Raw genomic sequence first — 19067 nt, 5'->3', positions numbered from 1 at the left:
GAGGTCAAGAGTTTGAGACCAGCCTGACCAACATGAAGAAACCCCATCTCTACTAAAAAATACAAAGTAAGCCGGGTGTGGTGGTGGGTGGTAGGCACCTGTTATCCCAGTTAGGAGGCTGAGGCAGGAGAATTGCTTGAACACGGGAGGCAGAGGTTGCAGTGAGCCGAGATCGTGTCATTGCATCCAGGCCTAGGCAACAAGAGCAAAACTTGATCTCAAAAAAAAAAAAAAAAAAAAAAAAGCCAGGTGTGGTAGCTCATGCCTGTAATCCCAGCACTTAGGGAGGCCAAGGTGGGCGGATCACTTGAGGTCAGGAGTTCCAGACTAGCCTGACCAACAAGTGAAACCCTGTCTCTACTAAAATTACAAAAATTAGCTGGACGTGGTGACATGCGCTTGTAAATCCCAGCTACTCGGGAGACTGAGGATGGAGACTCTCTTGAACCCACGAGGTGGAGGTTGCAGTGAGCCGAGATCGCACCATTGCACTCCAGCCTGGGCAACAGAGGGAGACTCTGTCTCAAAAAAAAAAAAAAAAAAATTCATCCATATGATTTCAGTGGTAATCAATTAATATAGGAAAACTTTACTCCTGTTTTTTGACCCAGGCAATGGTTACATGGATGTGTTCACTTTTTGTTCTTCATGTGTGGTTTGTATAATTTTCCTTGTATATATTATACTTTTCTTTTTTTTTTTTTTTTTTTTTTTTTTGAGACGGAGTTTCGCTCTTGTTACCCAGGCTGGAGTGCAATGGCGCGATCTCGGCTCACCGCAACCTCCGCCTCCTGGGCTCAGGCAATTCTCTTGTCTCGGCCTCCTAAGTCGCTGGGATTACAGGCACGCGCCACCACGCCCAGCTAGTTTTTTGTATTTTTAGTGGAGATGGGGTTTCACCATGTTGACCAGGATGGTCTCGATCTCTCAACCTCGTGATCCACCCGCCTCGGCCTCCCAAAGTGCTGGGATTACAGGCTTGAGCCACCGCACCCGGCCTATTATACTTCTTTCAAAGTACCTTCCCCTCTTCCTAAAATTTTACTTGAGGCTGTGTGTGGTGGCTCATGCCTGTAATCCCAGCACTTTGGGAGCCTGAGGTGGGCAGATTGCTTGAGGCCAGGAGTTCAAGACCAGTGTGGCCAACATAGGAAAACCTTGTATCGGCTAAAAATGCCAAAATTAGCTGGGTGTGATGGGGCGTGCCTGTAATCCCAGCTACAGAGGCTGAGGGAGGAGAATCACTTGAACCTGCCAGGCGGAGGTTGCAGTGAGCCAAGATCAAGATCATACCACTGCAATCCAGCCTGGGGTGAAAGAGTGAGACTCCATCTGAAAAAAAAAATTGTTTTTTACTTTGGGTCCAGAGTAAGTTCAGTTCGGTAGATTTGTTAGTGTTTAAATGATCAATCAGTATAGAAGTAGCAGAACTGAATTTGCTGTCAAAAGTCTGTATTTTGGGCTGGGCGCGGTGGCTCAAGCCTGTAATCCCAGCACTTTGGGAGGCCGAGGCGGGTGGCTCACGAGGTCAAGAGATCGAGATTATCCTGGTCAACATGGTGAAACCCCGTCTCTACTAAACATACAAAAAATTAGCTGGGCATGGTGGCGCATGCCTGTAATCCCAGCTACTCAGGAGGCTGAGGCAGGATAATTGCCTGAACCCAGGAGGCGGAGGTTGTGGTGAGCCGAGATCGCGCCATTGCACTCCAGCCTGGGTAATAAGAGCGAAACTCTGTCTCAAAAAAAAAAAAAAAAAGTCTGTATTTTGGGCTTTACTCTGGTACTTACTGTGTAACTTTGGACAAATTATTCATTCATCTTAGGTCTTAGTTTTCTCATCTGGGAAACAGAGGCATATAATACCAGCTTGCTTTTCCACATAATTTTGTTGTAAAGATCAAATGTGGTAATGGATGTCAAAATATCATGTTGCTGAAAGATTTCTGTTAAGTGTAAACTTTATAGATGCCTGTGTATCTTCTGGCTCAGGTTTGTAGGTAATAAAGGTATTTTTGTTGTGGTTGTTGGTTGAGATGGGGGTGTTGGTCTTGTTGTCCAGGCTGGAATGTAATGTTGGGATCTCGGCTCATTGCAACCTCCCAGGTTCAAGCGATCCTCCTGCCTCAGTCTGCAGAGTAGCTGGGATTATAGGTGCCCACCACCATGCCTGGCTAATTTTTTGTATTTCTTGTATACGGGGTTTCACCATGTTGGCCAGGCTTGTCTTGAACTCCTGACCTCAGGTGATCTGCCCGCTTTGACCTCCCAGAGTGCTGGGATTGAAAGCATGAGCCATGGTGCCTGGCCCAGGTTGTCATTTTTATTCCTTAAGGCAACCAAATTCTAGTTTGAAATATGATCTGTGGCTGGGTGCGGTGGTTCATGCCTGGGCAGCAGAGCAAGACTGTGTCAAAAAAAAAAAAAAAAAAAAAAAGAAGCCGGGCACGGTGGCTCATGCCTGTAATCCTAGCACTTTGGGAGGCCAAGGTGGGTGGATCACCTGAGGTCAGGAGTTCAAGACCAGCCTGGCCATCATGGTGAAACCCCATCTTTAAAAAAAAAAAAAAAAGGTTCTGTGAATGATATTGTCATTAGAGAGACTGTGAGATAGAGGGATTCCAGGTGGCTATTAAGGTCCTCTCTTGGGGTGCCACTGTCTTAGTTTGGTTACCTTGACTTTCCTTGTCTACTTCTCAGTTTCAAAGATTCAGAAACCTAATTTTATTGATACCTCAATGTTTTATAGAGTTTTCAACAACTGAGGTATTAGCCAAATCTCAGAAATTAACATGTATGTCAGAATGTTTGTTTGTTTAATTAATTTATTTAGGCAGAGCTTTGTTCTTTTTGCCCTGGCTGGAGTTCAATGGCACGATCTCAGCTCACTGCAACCTCCGCCTCCCGGGGTCAAGCGATTCTCCTACCTCAGCTTCCTGAGTAGCTGAGATTACAGGCATGCACCACCATGCCTGGCTAATTTTGTATTTTTTTTTTTTTTTTGAGATGGAGTTTCGCTCTTGTTACCCAGGCTGGAGTGCAATGGCACGATCTCGGCTCACCGCAACCTCCTCCTCCTGGGTTCAGGCAATTCTCCTGCCTCAGCTTCCTGAGCAGCTGGGATTACAGGCACACGCCACCATGCCCAGCTAATTTTTTGTATTTTTAGTAGAGACGGGGTTGCACCATGTTGACCAGGATGGTCTCGATCTCTTGACCTCGTGATCCACCCACCTCGGCCTCCCAAAGTGCTGGGATTACAGGCTTGAGCCACCGCGCCCGGCCCTGTATTTTTAGTAGACATGAGTTTCACATGTTCGTCAGGCTGGTCTCGAACTCCTGACCTCAGATGATCCACCTGCCTTGGCCTCCCAAAGTGCTAGGACTACAGGTGTGAGCCACCATGCCTGGCCAGAATGCCTATTTATTGACTTATAACAAAGCTTTAGTATTCCAGTTTTCCGTAATACTGGTATTCATTGACCAGAGCACCTCTTCTCCTGTGAAGGATCAAGAGATGTTAGATTATTACTGAATTACTTTGTTTTGTAAGGGAGAATTGGAGCAGTGAGATAGATTTATTTGCAACATGGAAAAGCCTGAAAAACTATTCTTTTTTTGTCTTTTTGTTTTTTTCCTTTTTGTGGAGAATGGGGTCTCGCTATATTGCCCAGGCAGGTCTCGAACTCCTGGGCTCAAGCTATCCTCCCACCTCTGCCTCCCTAAGAGCTGGGATTACAGGCGTGAGCCACAGCGCCCGGCGAAAAACTATTCTTATGCCATAAAACCGTTCACGTTTTTAGGGACTGGAATGTTTTCCAAAGAGAAACTTTTTTGCTGCATAGGGTTAGGAACACTATGCTAGGTTTTTTGTTCTTTGGATGTCCCTTTTCTGGACTACATGTTCTGTTTCTTCTGTGTGTGTGTGTTTTGTTGTTTTTTTGAGATGGAGTCTCGCTCTGTTGCCAGGCTGGAATGCAGAGGCGCGATCTTGGCTCACTGCAGCCTTCGCCTTCTGGGTTTAAACGTTCTCCTGCCTCAGCCTCCTGAGCAGACGGGACTATAGGCACCTACCACTATGCCCAGCTAATTTTTTTTAGTAGAGACGGGCTTTCACCATGTTGACCAGGATGGTCTCAATCTCTTGACCTCGTGATCCACTCGCCTTGGCCTCCCAAAGTGCTGGTATTACAGACCTGAGCCACCGCACCTGGCCTACATGTTCTATTTCTTTTTTTTGTTTGTTTGTTTGTTTTTGTTTTTTTGTTTTTGAGGCAGAGTTTCACTCTTGTTACCCAGGCTGGAGTGCAATGGTGTGATCTCGGCTCACCGCACCCTCCACCTCCTGGGTTCAGGCAATTCTCCTGCCTCAGCCTCTCGAGTAGCTGGGATTACAGGCACACGCCACCATGCCCAGCTAATTTTTTGTATTTTTTAGTAGAGACGGGGTTTCACCATATTGACCAGGATGGTCTCGATCTCTTGACCTGGTGATCCACCCGCCTCAGCCTCCCAAAGTGCTGGGATTACAGGCGTGAGCCACCGCGCCTGGCCACATGTTCTATTTCTTTCTTTCTTTCTTTTTTTTTTTTTTTTGAGACAGAGTTTCGCTCTTGTTACCCAGGCTGGAGTGCAATGGCGCAATCTCGGCTCACCGCAACCTCCGCCTCCTGGGTTCAGGTAATTCTCCTGCCTCAGCCTCCTGAGAAGCTGGGATTACAGGCACGCGCCACCATGCCCAGCTACTGTTTTGTATTTTTAGTAGAGACGGGGTTTCACCATGTTGACCAGGATGGTCTCGATCTCTTGACCTCATGATCCGCCCGCCTCGGCCTCCCAAAGTGCTGGGATTACAGGCTTGAGCCACCGCGCCCGGCCCATGTTCTATTTCTTAAGAGTCAATCTTATTTTCCTAAAATTTGCTTGCATTTCTCAATTGTACGCTACCAAATCTCCTGAGCCATCTCATTTAACTGTTTATATCTTAGAATGTAGTCCTTTCCACAGGAGGCAGATCTCATCAGTTACATTTTGTTTTCTTGTTGTAGATCTGGAAATACGTTTTTCTTTTTTGTTTTTAACTAAATAGAGACAGGGTCTCTCTATCTTGCCTTGGCCGGTCTCAAACTCCTGGGCTCAAGTGATTCTCCAGCCCTGGTCTCCCAGTGTGCTAAAATTACAGGCATGAGCCATGTGCCTGGCTAAAGAATACCTTTCTCTACACTCATGTATATGGATTTTTCTTGCTGTGGATAGTCTACAAAGCCTGTACACTATATAGCATGTATAGACTATCCTAAAATATTACCACTAGGATAATGTGTATGTTTATCCAAAACACTGTTGGCTTGCTTAATTTTCACCTCAAATGTTTTCCCACTTGACACAGGAGAAGAGGGTCGTGATGAGTTCTGGAGGGCATCAGCATTTGGTCAGCTGTTTGGAGACATTGCAGAAGGCTCTCAAAGGTTTGTAAACACTTGAAATATGCTGATTTCACAAAACCCCCAGTTTAAGAAGGACTGTTTTATACTTAGACTAGAAGTATAAATTGAGGTAGGTCAGCTTTATATACTAGTTTTTGCTGTTGCTTTCATTTATGGAGTTGGAATTAGCTTTTTGCTAAAGCTTGAAACATTTGTTTTCGATCCTGTTTTGGAGGCCAAGAGATTTAAAAGATAAATTTAAAAGATAAATGACGAAGGGTAATAAAGATACCTGGGGAAAGTTTTTTTTTCTTCACATTTTTTTTTTTTTTTTTTTTTTTGAGACGGAGTTTCGCTCTTGTTACCCAGGCTGGAGTGCAATGGCGCGATCTCGGCTCACCGCAACCTCCGCCTCCTGGGTTCAGGCAATTCTCCTGCCTCAGCCTCCTGAGTAGCTGGGATTATAGGCACGCGCCACCATGCCCAGCTAATTTTTTGTATTTTTAGTAGAGACGGGGTTTCACCATGTTGACCAGGTTGGTCTCGATTTCTCGACCTCGTGATCCACCCGCCTCGGCCTCCCAAAGTGCTGGGATTACAGGCTTGAGCCACCGCGCCCGGCCCCTCACATTTTTTTTTTTTTGAGATGGGGTCTCAGTGTGTTGCCCAGGCTGGTGTGCAATGGTATGATCTCGGCTCACTGCAGCCTCCTCCTCTTGGGTTCAAGTGATTCTCCTGCCTCAGCCTCCTGAGTGATTATAGGTGCCCACCACTACGCCCAGCTAATATTTTGTGTGTGTTTTTAGTAGAGATGGGGTTTCACCATGTTGGTCAGGCTGGTCTCAAACTCTTGATCTCAGGTGATCTGCCTTCCTCAGCCTCCCAGAGTGCTGGGATTATAGGTTTAAGACACTACACCTGGCCCTTCACATGTTCTTTTTTGATTAATCTCCATAAGAAGGGCCGGGTGCGGTGGCTTATGCCTGTAATTCTAGCACTTTGGGAGGCCAAGGTGGGTGGATCACCTGAGGTCAGGAGTTCAAGACCAGCCTGGCCATCATGGTGAAACCCCATCTTAAAAAAAAAAAAAAAAAAAATCTCCATAAGAAGATGGACATTTTTTTTTTTTTTTTCTGAAACACAGTCTCACTGTGTCACCCAGGCTGGAGTTCAGTGGTACAATCTCTGCTCACTGCAATCTCTGCCTCCGCCTCCTGGGTTCCAATAATTCTCCTGCCTCACCCTCCCGAGTAGCTGGGACTACAGGAGCATGCCACCATGCCCAGCTAATTTTTCGTATTTTTAGTAGAGACGGAGTTTCACTGTGTCAGTCAGGATGGTCTTGATCTCTTGACTTCGTGATCCGCCTGCCTCAGCCTCCCAGTGTGCTGAGATTACAGGCATAAGCCATCATGCCTAGCCAGAAGATGGACGTTTTAATTGTAAAAATATTTTCATGATGTTTATGGAGTGAATTTCCAGGAAAGCAAATGTAAAATATAAATTGTGAGCTTGATTATTCATGCTTACACTGACTAATTCTATTATTATTATTATTATTATTATTATTATTATTATTAGTTTGAGATGGAGTCTCACTGTTGCCCAGGCTGGAGTGCAGTGGTGTGATCTTGGCTCACTGCAACCTCCTCCCAGGTTCAAGCAGTCCTTCTGCCTCAGCCTCCCCAGTAGCTTGGGACTACAGATGCATGCCACCAGGCCTGGCTAATTTTTTGTATTTTTAGTAGGGATTGGGTTTCACCAGTTTGGCTAGGATGGTCTCGAACTCCTGCCCTTAGGTGATCCACCTGCCAAAGCTTCCCAGAGTGCTGGGATTATAGGCATGAGCCACTGCGCCTGGCCAACTAATTCTATTTTTTTGGGAATAGTGATTGTAAAAACAGATTTTACTTTGATTCACCACAACTGGCCCTAATTCAGCTGAGTATTTTGTGTTTTTTTTTTTTTGAATTGGGGTCTCATTCTATCGCCCAGGCTAGAGTGTAGTGGCACCATCTTGGCTGACTGCAATCACCGTCTCCTGGATTCAAGCTATTCTCCTGCCTCAGCCTCCCGAGTAGCTGGTATTACAGGGGCACACCCCCACGCCAAGCTAATTTTTGTACTTTTAGTAGAGAGAGGGTGTCATCATGTTGGTCAGGCTGGTCTTGAACTCCTGACCTTGTGATCTATCTGCCTTGGCCTCCCAAAGTGCTGGAATTACAGGCGTGAGCCACCATACCCAGTGTATTTTTTCTTTTTAAATTGTGGTAAAATATACATAACATTTACTATTTTCACTGTTTCTTAGTGTATAGTTCAGTAGCATTAAGTACATTTATATTGTATCATCATCACCACTGTCCATCTCTAAAACTTTATTCATCTTCCCAATCTTACATTCTACAAGTGATGTTTCATTCCTGCCTTCCCCTAGTCCCTGGCAGCCACCATTGTACTTTCTGTCTTTATGAATTTGACTACTCTGTATACCTGATATAAGTGGAATCATATAATATTTGCCCTTTTGTGACTGGCTTATTTTGCTTAGCATAATGTTTTCAAGGTTCATCCATATTGAAGCATTTGTTAGAATGTCTTTTTTTTCAACAGCCTTAATTCTGTCCGTCTGGAAAAAAAAATAATTTCTTTTTTTTAAGGTTGAAAAATACTTCTCTCTATGTATATACATAGTGGACATTTGGGTTGTTAATTATGAGTATTTGTTTTTATGTTCATTTTTATGTTAATCTTCCTTGTTCTGTGATTAGCAGATAAATGTGTCTTAAGTTTAAGGCAACTTGTTCCACATAAGGAGTAATAGAAACAGGAGTGGAGAAAGATTAAGTAATTTTTCAAATAGATTTTTTTTTTTTTGACCTTTAGTGCTACATAGGACACAGCTAAGCCTTACTAATGAACTTTGTGCAAATTACAAACATTTGAACTACTGAATATGTTTATGGCTTTGGAAGGTTGGATCTTTCTGTCTTTGAAGAATATCATTGTTATTTGGAGCATTCTGTGTGACTTCCTTTTTTCATCCTTTCATAGTAACATCTTTACCAGCAATGACTGATCGTTTGGAGTCCATAGCAAGACAGAATGGGTAAGTAGTCTTTCTGTAGGCAGAAATGTTTAACTTAGTGTTAACTTTGGGTGGCTTTATTTATGTGTCTTCTATTAATTTTTGTTTTGATTTGTTCCTGCTAGACTGGGCTCTCATCTCAGTGCCAGTGGCACTGAATGTTACATCACGTCAGATATGTTCTATGTGGAAGTGCAGTTAGATCCTGCAGGACAGCTTTGTGATGTAAAAGTGGCTCACCATGGGGAGAATCCTGTGGTATGTGTTGTTGATATTTCACTGGAATCTGTGGGGTTTACTTAGGGACATTAATTTTAAAATTAATTGTTGGGGTTTATATAGCTTGGGTTTAGGTTTTTTTCATGAGCCACTGTAGAGATGATGTGATGGGCTACAAAATCAACGGCTATAGAATGGAATTTAGAAAACATGTGTCCATCTCTGACATCATCCAGGGCTTTGACAAGTGGAAACACCATAGGAACCCTTTTCTTTTTCTTTCTTTTTTTTTTTCCTTTGAGGCACAGTCTCGTTCTGTCACCCAGGCTGGATTGTAGTGGCATGATCTCGGCTCACTGCAATCTTCGCCTCCCGGATTCAAGCTATTCTCCTGCCTCAGCCTTCTGAGTAGCTGGGATTACAGGTGCGTGCCACCATGCCTGGCTAATTTTCGTATTTTTAGTAGAGACGGGGTTTCCCTATGTTGGTCAGGCTGGGCTCGAACTCCTGACCTCAAGTGATCTGCCCACCTCAGCCTCCCGAAGTGCTGGGATTACAGGCCTGAGCCACTGCGCCTGGCAGGAACCCTTTTAATTTCATATCAACAAACATGAGCCCCAATTGAACAATAGGTGGTGGGGATACAGAAATAAATGACTCAGGGTTCCTACCTTCAAAGAAATTATAATCAAAGACAGATAATCTGAAAAATTGTGTAATAGAGATGAATGTAAAATGTGTGTAGCCACACAATTTGATATAAATTCCATGTATGGCATTACAGAGTTCCTAATGTTTTAAGCTAGCTACTGAAAGTTGATTCTTTTAAAAACTATTTGATATGCTTTGACTTTAAATTTCTCACCCTAATCTTGTGGTTCACTAAGTAGGAAGAACAAGCTTAAAATATTTTAATATGAGGACCATCTGTAGTTTTAATGATTTTATTGTAAAGCATGTGCTATAGAAAAAGAGAAAGGCTTTTGATATCTTCAAATGTGCTAAAGTAGTTTTCATATAATTTTTTTGATTTCAGAGCTGTCCAGAGCTTGTACAGCAGCTAAGGTGAGCAAATAACATTGATATTCCTTGATTTTGACAGACAGTGCTGTTCTTCACAGCTAGGTTTTTTTTTTTCTTTTTGAGACGGAGTCTACACTGTTGCCTGGGCTGGAGTTATAACGGTGTGATCTCAGTTTACTGCAAGCTCCGCCTCCCAGGTTCACATGATTCTCCTGCTTCAGCCTCCCGAGTAGCTGGGATTACAGGCATGCGCCACTACACCCAGCTAATTTTTTGTGTTTTTAGTAGAGATGGGGTTTCAGTATTTTGGCCAAACTGGTCTCGAACCTGACCTTGTGATCCACCTGCCTTGGCCTCCCAAAATGCTGGGATTACAGGCGTGAGCCACTGTACCCGGCCTCACAGCTAGGTTTTGAGACTGGTCAGAAGTTATTCTTCTCCGGAACAAGTTTATTTTCTTGGGCAAAGATTTTTCAGAGTCTATACTTAATCACATTCTGAATTGACCTAGCATGGATTTCACCCTACTCTATCCCAGGGCTTCTCTTTATTTTCTTTCTTTTTTTGAGACGAAGTCTTGCTCTGTCACCAGACTGGAGTACAGTGGCATGATCTGAGTTCACTGCAACCTCCGCCTCCTGGGTTTAAGTGATTCTCCTACCTCAGCCTTCCAAGTAGCTGGGACTACAGGTGTGTACCACCATGCCCAGCTGATTTTTGTATTTTTAGTAGAGGCAAGGTTTCATCTTGTTAGCCAGGATGGTCTCAATCTCTCTTTTTATTTATTTATTTATTTATTTATTTATTTATTTATTTATTTTTTATTTTATTTTTTTCTGAGACGGAGTTTCGTTCTTGTTACCCAGGCTGGAGTGCAATGGTGCGATCTCGGCTCACTGCAACCTCCGCCTCCTGGGTTCAGGCAATTCTCCTGCCTCAGCCTCCTGAGTAGCTGGGATTACAGGCACGCGCCACCATGCCCAGCTAATTTTTTGTATTTGTAGTAGAGACGGGGTTTCACCATGTTGACCAGGATGGTCTCGATCTCTTGACCTCGTGATCCACCCGCCTCAGCCTCCCAAAGTGCTGGGATTACAGGCTTGAGCCACCTCGCCCGGCCTATTTATTTTTTTAAGACGGGGTTTCACCATGTTGGTCAGGCTGGTCTTGAACTCCCGACCTTAGGTGATCTGCCCACCTTGGCCTTCAAAGTGCTTGGATTACAGGTGTGAGCCACCCTGCCTGGCGTCTTTTTTTGTTTTAAATTTGAGATGGAGTGTTGCTCTGTTGCCCAGGCTGGAGTACAGTGGCACAATCTCTGCTAACTGCAAACTCTGTCTCCTGGAGTTCAAGTGATTTTCCTGCCTCAGCCTCCTGAGTAGCCGGGACTGCAGGTGTGTGCTACCATGCCTGGCTAAGTTTGTATTTTTAGTAGAGACGAAGAGGTGGCTGGGTGCAGTGGCTCACGCCTGTAATCCCAGCACTTCGGGAGGCTGAGGCGGGTGAATCATGAGGTCAGGAGTTTAAGTGCAGCCTGGCCAAGATGATGAAACACTGTATCTACTAAAAATACAAAAATTAACTGGGTATGGTGGTGGGTGCCTGTAATCCCAGCTACTTGGGAGGCTGAGGCAGAGAATTGCTTGAACCCAGGAGACAGAGGTTGAAGCGAGCCAAGATCAGGCCACTGCACTTCAGCCTGGGCGACAGAGGGAGAATTTGTCTTGGAAAAAAAAAAAAAAAAGGAGATGAGGTTTCATGGTGTTGGGCAGGCTGATCTGGAACTCCTGACCTCAGGTCTCCCAACGTGTTATGAGTACAGGCGTCAGCCACCATGCTGGGCCTTTTTTTTTTTTTTTTGAGACGGAGTTTCGCTCTTGTTACCCAGGCTGGAGTGCAATGGCGCAATCTTGGCTCACCGCAACCTCCATCTCCTGGGTTCAAGCACTTCTCCTGCCTCAGCCTCCCGAGTAGCTGGGACTACAGGCGTGTGCCACCATGCCCAGCTAATTTTTGTATTTTAAGTAGAGACAGGGTTTCACCATGTTGACCAGGATGGTCTCGATCTCTTGACCTCGTGATCCACCCGTCTTGGCCTCCCAAAGTGCTGGGATTATAGGCGTGAGCCACCACGCCCGGCCATTTTTTTTTTTTTTTTTTTTTGCAATGAAGTTTTGCTCTTGTTAATTAACCCAGGCTGGAGTATAATGGTATGGTCTCTGCTCACTGCAACTTCTACCTCCCAGGTTCAAGTGATTCTCCTGCCTCAGCTTCCCAAGTAGTTGGCATTATAGGCACCTGCCACCACGCTTGATTAATTTTTAATTTTATTATTATTATTATTATTATTATTTTTTGAGACGGAGTTTCGCTCTTGTTACCCAGGCTGGAGTGCAATGGCTCGATCTCGGCTCACCGCAACCTCCGCCTCCTGAGTTCAGGCAATTCTCCTGCCTCAGCCTCCTGAGTAGCTGGGATTATAGGCACGCACCACCATGCCCAGCTAATTTTTTGTATTTTTTTTTTTTTGAGACGGAGTTTTTTGCTCTTGTTACCCAGGCTGGAGTGCAATGGCGCGATCTCGGCTCACTGCAACCTCCACCTCCTGGGTTCAGGCAATTCTCCTGCCTCAGCCTCCCGAGTAGCTGGGATTACAGGCACGTGCCACCATGCCCGGCTAATTTTTTGTATTTTTAGTAGAGACGGGGTTTCACCCTGTTGACGGGGTTGGTCTCGATCTCTCGACCTCGTGATCCACCCGCCTCGGCCTCCCAAAGTGCTGGGATTACAGGCTTGAGCCACCGCGCCCGGCAATTTTTTGTATTTTTTAGTAGAGACGGGGTTTCACCATGTTGACCAGGATGGTCTCGATCTCTTGACCTCGTGATCCACCCGCCTCGGCCTCCCAAAGTGCTGGGATTACAGGCTTGAGCCACCGCGCCCGGCCTTATTTTTATTATTATTATGTAATTTTTTTGAGACTGAGTCTTGCTGTTGCCCAGCTTTATTTTTATTTTTTGAGACGAAAGTCTCACTCTGTCACCCAGGCTGGAGTGCAATGGCTTGATCTCGGCTCACTGCAACCTCTGCCTACTGGGTTCAAGCAGTTCTCCTGCTTCAGCCTCCCAAGTAGCTGGGACTACATTTGCATGGACCATGATGCCCAGCTAATTTTTTGTATTTTAGTAGAGACAGAATTTCACCATGTTGGCCAGGATAGCCTTGATCTCCTGAACGTTAGATCTGCCCATCTTGGCCTCCTAAAATGCTGGGATTACAGGTGTGAGCCACTAGCCTGGCCAATTTTTTTGTATTTTTAGTAGAGACAGGGTTTCACCCTGTTAGCCAGGCTGGTCTCAAACTCCTGACCTCAGGTGATTTGCCCATTTTAGCCTCCCAAAATGCTGGGATTACAGGCGTTAGCCACTGTGCTTGGCTCCTTTTCTGGTTTTTTTTTTTTTTTTTTTTTTTTTTCTTATTTTATCTCAGATTCCCTGCAGAAAGATATTCCTGGGTCTCTCCAACTTGATACTGATGACAATTTAGATTAGAAAATTCTTTGCTCCAGGGCGGCCTGGTGCATTCTTTTTTTTTTTTTTTTTTTTTTGCCTGCCTTCACCTAGCAACCTGGTGCATTCTTGAATGTTAAATAGCATCCCTGGTCTCTTCATTAGTTGCCAGTAATATCTCCTCATTTGTTACAGTCATGTCCCCTGGGGCACAAAATCACCCCTGGTTGGGAATTGCTCATCTAAGCCTAGGAATTCCGTATAGCTGGGGGTGATGGCTCATGTTTATAATTCCAACAATTTGGGAGGTTGAAGTAGGCAGATCACTTGAGGTCAGGAGTTTGAGACCAGCCTAGCCAGCATGGTGAAATCCTGTCTCTACAAAAAATACAAAAATTATCTGGGTGTGGTGGCTCATGCCTGTAATCCCAGCTACTTGGGAGGCTGAGGCACTCAATGGCTTGAGCCTGGGAGGTGGAGGTTGCAGTGAGCTGAGATCATATCACTGCACTCCAACCTGGGTGACAGAGCAAGATTATATCAAAAAAAAAAAAAAAAAAAGAATTAAGTGTGGAACAAGATAAATAGAAGGTAATCACTGAATCAGAGAATGCTTGATAAAATTGAGTATAATGTTATGAATATAACTTTTTTGCTTTGATTTTGGGAAAAATTGTTTGATTTGGAAGGTATATATGTGTGATAAACTCCTGTTACAGTAAAAATGCTAGGCTTGAAGACAGTCGCTTTCAGCAGGTCGTGGCTTTTTACATTTTTAATTTAGTGGAAATTTCCATGCTTAAATTCAGAATTAAGACTTTGGGAATTTAAGGAAGTTATTAATAAACTATGTTTAGAGCATAGTGAAGTTCTCAGGTAGCACATGGTGATATCTTAGAGTGTTCATATTGAGGAAATAAGTTTTACATTTAGCCTACTTTTGTGTGTGTGTGTGTGTGTGTGTGTGTGTGTGTAAAAGCAATTTTTTTCTTTCTTTTTTCTTTTGAGACGGATTCTTACTCTGTCTCTTAGGCAATCTTGGCTCACTGCGGTCTTTGCCTCTTGGGTTCAAGCAATTCTCCTGCCTCAGCCTCCCAAGTAGCTGCAATTACAGCTATCCGTCATCATGCCCAGCTAATTTTTTTTTTTTTTTTTTTTTTGAGACGGAGTTTCGCTCTGGTTACCCAGGTTGGAGTGCAATGACGTGATATCGGCTCACCGCAACCTCCGCCTCCTGGGTTCAGGCAATTCTCCTGTCTCAGCCTCTTGAGTAGCTGGGATTAGGGGCACGCACCACCATGCCCAGCTAATTTTTTGTATTTTGAGTAGAGACGGGGTTTCACCATGTTGACCAGGATGGTCTCGCTCTCTTGTCCTCATGATCCACCTGCCTCTGCCTCCCAAAGTGCAGGGATTACAGGCGTGAGCCACGGCACCCGGCCCAACCTGGCTAATTTATATATATATATACATTTTTTTTTTTTTTTTTTTTTTGTGAGACGGAGTTTCGCTCTTGTTACCCAGGCTGGAGTGCAATGGCACGATCTTGGCTCATCGCAACCTCCGTCCCCTGGGTTCAGGCAATTCTCCTGCCTCAGCCTCCTGAGTAGCTGGGATTACAGGCACGTGCCACCATGCCCAGCTAATTTTTGTATTTTTAGTAGAGGCGGGGTTTCACCATGTTGACCAGGATGGTCTCGATCTGCCTGCCTCGGCCTCCCAAAGTGCTGGGATTACAGGCTTGAGCCACCGCGCCCGGCCATTTTTATATTTTTAGTAGAGGCTCGGTTTTACTATGTTGGCCAGGTTGGTAACGAACTCCTGACCTCCAGTGATCTGCCCACCTCAGCCTGTTAAAGTGCTGGGATTATAGGTGTGAGCTACCATGCCCAGGCATTAAAAGCGTTTTTTAATTTTTCCAAAACTTGCATCAAGGTAAAGCAAAGGTCTAGTTGATGTGGGTGTGTTGTATTTGGGGTTAGCCGTATTGCCCTCATTTGCCCTCATTATGTGCTCACTGGACAGCAGCAAATTTTTTTTTCTTTTGAGATGGAGTCTCACTCTATCACCCAGGCTGGAGTGCAATGGCTTGATCTTGGCTCACTGCAACCTTCACCTCCCTGTTTCAAGCAATTCTCCTGCCTCAGCACCCCAGGTAGCTGCGATTACAGGTATCTGCCACCACACCCAGCTAATTTTTGTATTTTTAGTAAACATGGGGTTTCACCAAAGTGTTGGGATTACAGGCTTGAGCCACTGTGCCCAACTGAATTGCAACTTCAAGTAAAGGATTAGCCTTCTGAATCATCAGTTTAATGTGCATATAGGCAAATACACCAAATCTGAACCAGCTTTAAAAAATTATAATGTGGCCAGGTGCAATGGCTCACACTTATACTTTGGGAGGCCGAGGTGGGCGGATCATCTGAGTTCAGGAGTTCGAGACCAGCCTGGCCAACATGGCGAAACTTGATCTCTAATAAAAATATAAAAAAGTAGTTGGGTGTATTGGTGCACACCTTTAATCCAGCTACACAGGAGGCTGAGGCTGGAAAATTGTTTGAACTCTGGAGCCAGAGGTGGTAGTGAGCTGAGATTGCATCATTGCACTCCAGCCTGGGCAACAGAGTGAGACTCTGTCTCAAAAAAGTAAAAGAAAAAGGAAAGAATTTTTTTTTTTTTTTGAGATGGAGTTTCGCTCTTGTTACCCAGGTTGGAGTGCAATGGCATGATCTTGGCTCACGGCAACCTCTGCCTCCTGGGTTCTAATTCTCCTGCCTCAGCCTCCTGAGTAGCTGGGATTACAGGCATGCACCACCATGCCCAGCTAATGTTTTGTATTTTTAGTAGAGATGGGGTTTCACCATGTTGACCAGGATGGTCTCGATCTCTTGACCTTATGATCCACCCGCCTCGGCCTCCCAAAGTGCTGGGATTACAGGCGTGAGCCACTGTGCCTGGCCAAAAAAAGAAAGAATGTTTTCCTTTACCTGATATTTAGTCATTCAGTATAGATGGTAATTTTAAGTTAAGGAGTATATTTTGCTGCTACTCCTGTTTCTTTTTTTTTTTTTTTTTTTTGAGGCGGAGTTTCGCTCTTGTTACCCAGGCTGAGAGTGCAATGGCGCGATCTCGGCTCACCGCAACCTCCGCCTCCTGGGCTCAGGCAATTCTCCTGCCTCAGCCTCCTGAGTAGCTGGGATTATAGGCACGCGCCACCATGCCCAGCTAATTTTTTGTATTTTTAGTAGAGACGGGGTTTCACCCTGTCGACCAGGATGGTCTCGATCTCTCGACCTTGTGATCCACCTGCCTCGGCCTCCCAAAGTGCTGGGATTACAGGCTTGAGCCACCGCGCCTGGCCTTCCTGTTTCTTTTAACTGTCTTCATAGCACTGTGGACTGCTAAGTGCTCAGTAAATGCTTACAGAATGTCTGCTCAGGGGTCTGACATTGTCATGGCAGTTTAGTTTTGCAAAGACCTTTCTTATTTTTCAAGTTTGAAAAAATATACCAAGAGTTAGAATTGTGGAGGTGTATTGGATTCCTAAACCTATCCACAAAAGCCCATTTAGCTGAGAATTGAAGCCTGAATATTGGGTCCTAGAAACCCAGAGGTCACAGTAGTTTATTTTTTCTGGGATGGATCTGGTCATAGGAATTTTTTTTTTTTTTTTTTTGAGACGGAGTTTCACTCTTGTTACCCAGGCTGGAGTGCAATGGCGCGATGATCTCGGCTCACCGCAACCTCCGCCTCCTGGGTTCAGGCAATTCTCCTGCCTCAGCCTCCTGAGTAGCTGGGATTACAGGCACGAGCCACCATGCCCAGCTAATTTTTTTTTGTATTTTTAGTAGAGACAGGGTTTCACCATGTTGATCAGGATGGTCTCGATCTCTCGACCTCGTGATCCACCCGCCTCGGCCAGGAATATTTTCTAATGGGTAGTTTCCCTCCAGAGTACCCACTGCCTTTTCTCTGGGTCTCTATCTCTGCCCTAGTGTTTCTTTTCCCTCTCATCTTTCCTCTCATGTTGCTGTATACCCACAAGTGTTGACTTACCAATTTATTTTCTTCTCATTATCTCTGCAATCAAAAGTTTTATTTTCTGTTGATATCCAAAGTCAATTACATATTTGGAGGAAAGGAGCTGGGTGTGGGGGTGCACACGTGTAGTCCCAGCTACATGAGAGGTTGAAGTGAGAGGATTACTTAAGCCCTGGAGTTGGAGTCTGGCCTGGGCAAGATAGGGAAATACTATCTCTACAAAAAAGTTAATAAAAAGGAAAAAGAAAGGAAAGGCATTAATGATTGATTTAAACTAGGTTTCATTACTTGGGAGCTAATAAAACAACTGGTGGCCGGGCATGGTGGCTCACACCTGTAATCCAAGCACTTTGGAGGCCAAGGCAAGTGGATCACCTGAGGTCGGGAGTTCAAGACCAGCCTGACCAACATGGTGAAACCCCGTCTTTATAAAAAAATACAAAATAAGCCAGGTGCGGTGGCTCAAGCCTGTAATCCCAGCACTTTGGGAGGCTGAGGTGGGCAGATCACAAGGTCAAGAGATCGAGACCATCCTGGTCAACATGGTGAAACCCCGTCTCTACTAAAAATACAAAAAATTAGCTGGGCATGGTGGCGCGTGCCTGTAATCCCAGCTACTCAGGAGGCTGAGGCAGAAGAATTGCCTGAACCCAGGAGGCGGAGGTTGCAGTGAGCCGAGATCGCGCCATTGTACTCCAGCCTGGGTAACAAGAGCGAAACTCCGTCTCAAAAAAAAAAAAAAAACAAAATAAAAAAAATAAAACAACTGGTAAAGAGGTTTTGATCACCTTTATTTTAACTTTCACACTGCTTGTTAGCACCTTCTTCAGAAAAAAATGGAGCCAGGAGACAAAGGAAAGCATTTTATTTTCTTTTGCTACTTTTTGTTGACACTAGAAAACTTTTTTTTCCTCCCACCGCTGCCTCCTCAGCAACACTATAAAACTTTTTAGGAAAAGGGCTAAAGCCAATTATTAATATCAATTTTATGGCCAGGCGTGGTGGCTCACATCTTTAATCCCAGCACTGTGGAAGGCTGAGGTGGGTGGATCACAAGGTCAGGAGTTCGAGACCAGCCTGACCAACATGGTGAAACCTTGTCTCTACTAAAAATACAAAAAATTAGCTGGGCTTGGTGGCAGACGCCTCTAATCCCAGCTACTCGGGAGGCTGAGGCAGAAGAATTGTGTGAACCTGGAAGGCAGAGGTTGCAGTGAGCCAAGATTGTGCACTCCAGCCTGGGTGAGAGAGTGAGACTCAGTCCCAGAAAAAAAAAAAATCAGTTTTATATAGTGACTTTTGGTACTTTGTTGTAACGTTGAATAGTAACTTTATGCTGTATTCTCCTCTCTTTCCCCTCTTCCCTGAACTCCTTATAGGGAAAAAAATTTTGATGAATTTTCTAAGCACCTTAAGGGCCTTGTTAATCTGTATAACCTTCCAGGGGACAAGTAAGTATTTTTAATATTTTTGCTTTTGTTTGGAAAAATCAGTATAAATCTATAAGAAACGTTATGCTTAGAAATTTGCCAACTCTTCTGCTATTTGTCACTCCTAGTTTCTACTTATACTGCAGTCTTTAGCTCAGCTTCCACCTTTATGCCTTTCACAGATATCTTCAGAGGCAATGCCTGCATTAATCGATCATAATGCTGGAAGACCGAATATAATCTTTGAGATGTTCAGCATTCCAATATCTGGCTGAAAGGAATTAGTTATTGTGGAACTGGCTTATGATTTCTATTTTTAACCTACCTG

The 19067-nt window shown here is 44.5% G+C and overlaps 1 protein-coding gene across 3 annotated transcripts in view; it reads left to right on the top strand.

Annotated features, from left to right (window-relative positions):
• MED1 (mediator complex subunit 1) overlaps positions 1 to 19067 on the top strand; it is a 59651-nt gene that overhangs the window by 12880 nt on the left and 27704 nt on the right. For all 3 annotated transcript variants that reach the window (XM_039476815.2, XM_074388685.1, XM_074388687.1), the window contains 5 exons: positions 5390 to 5468; positions 8481 to 8535; positions 8640 to 8772; positions 9770 to 9798; positions 18689 to 18760. In XM_039476815.2, coding sequence (XP_039332749.1) covers positions 5390 to 5468; positions 8481 to 8535; positions 8640 to 8772; positions 9770 to 9798; positions 18689 to 18760 — 368 coding nt within the window. The remainder of the gene's footprint in view (positions 1 to 5389; positions 5469 to 8480; positions 8536 to 8639; positions 8773 to 9769; positions 9799 to 18688; positions 18761 to 19067) is intronic.

Source organism: Saimiri boliviensis, chromosome 17 (genome assembly GCF_048565385.1).
Source record: "Saimiri boliviensis isolate mSaiBol1 chromosome 17, mSaiBol1.pri, whole genome shotgun sequence".
Taxonomy (NCBI): domain Eukaryota; kingdom Metazoa; phylum Chordata; class Mammalia; order Primates; family Cebidae; genus Saimiri; species Saimiri boliviensis.
The sequence above is the reverse complement of the archived record's forward strand: the minus strand, read 5'-3'. Positions and strand labels throughout refer to the sequence as shown.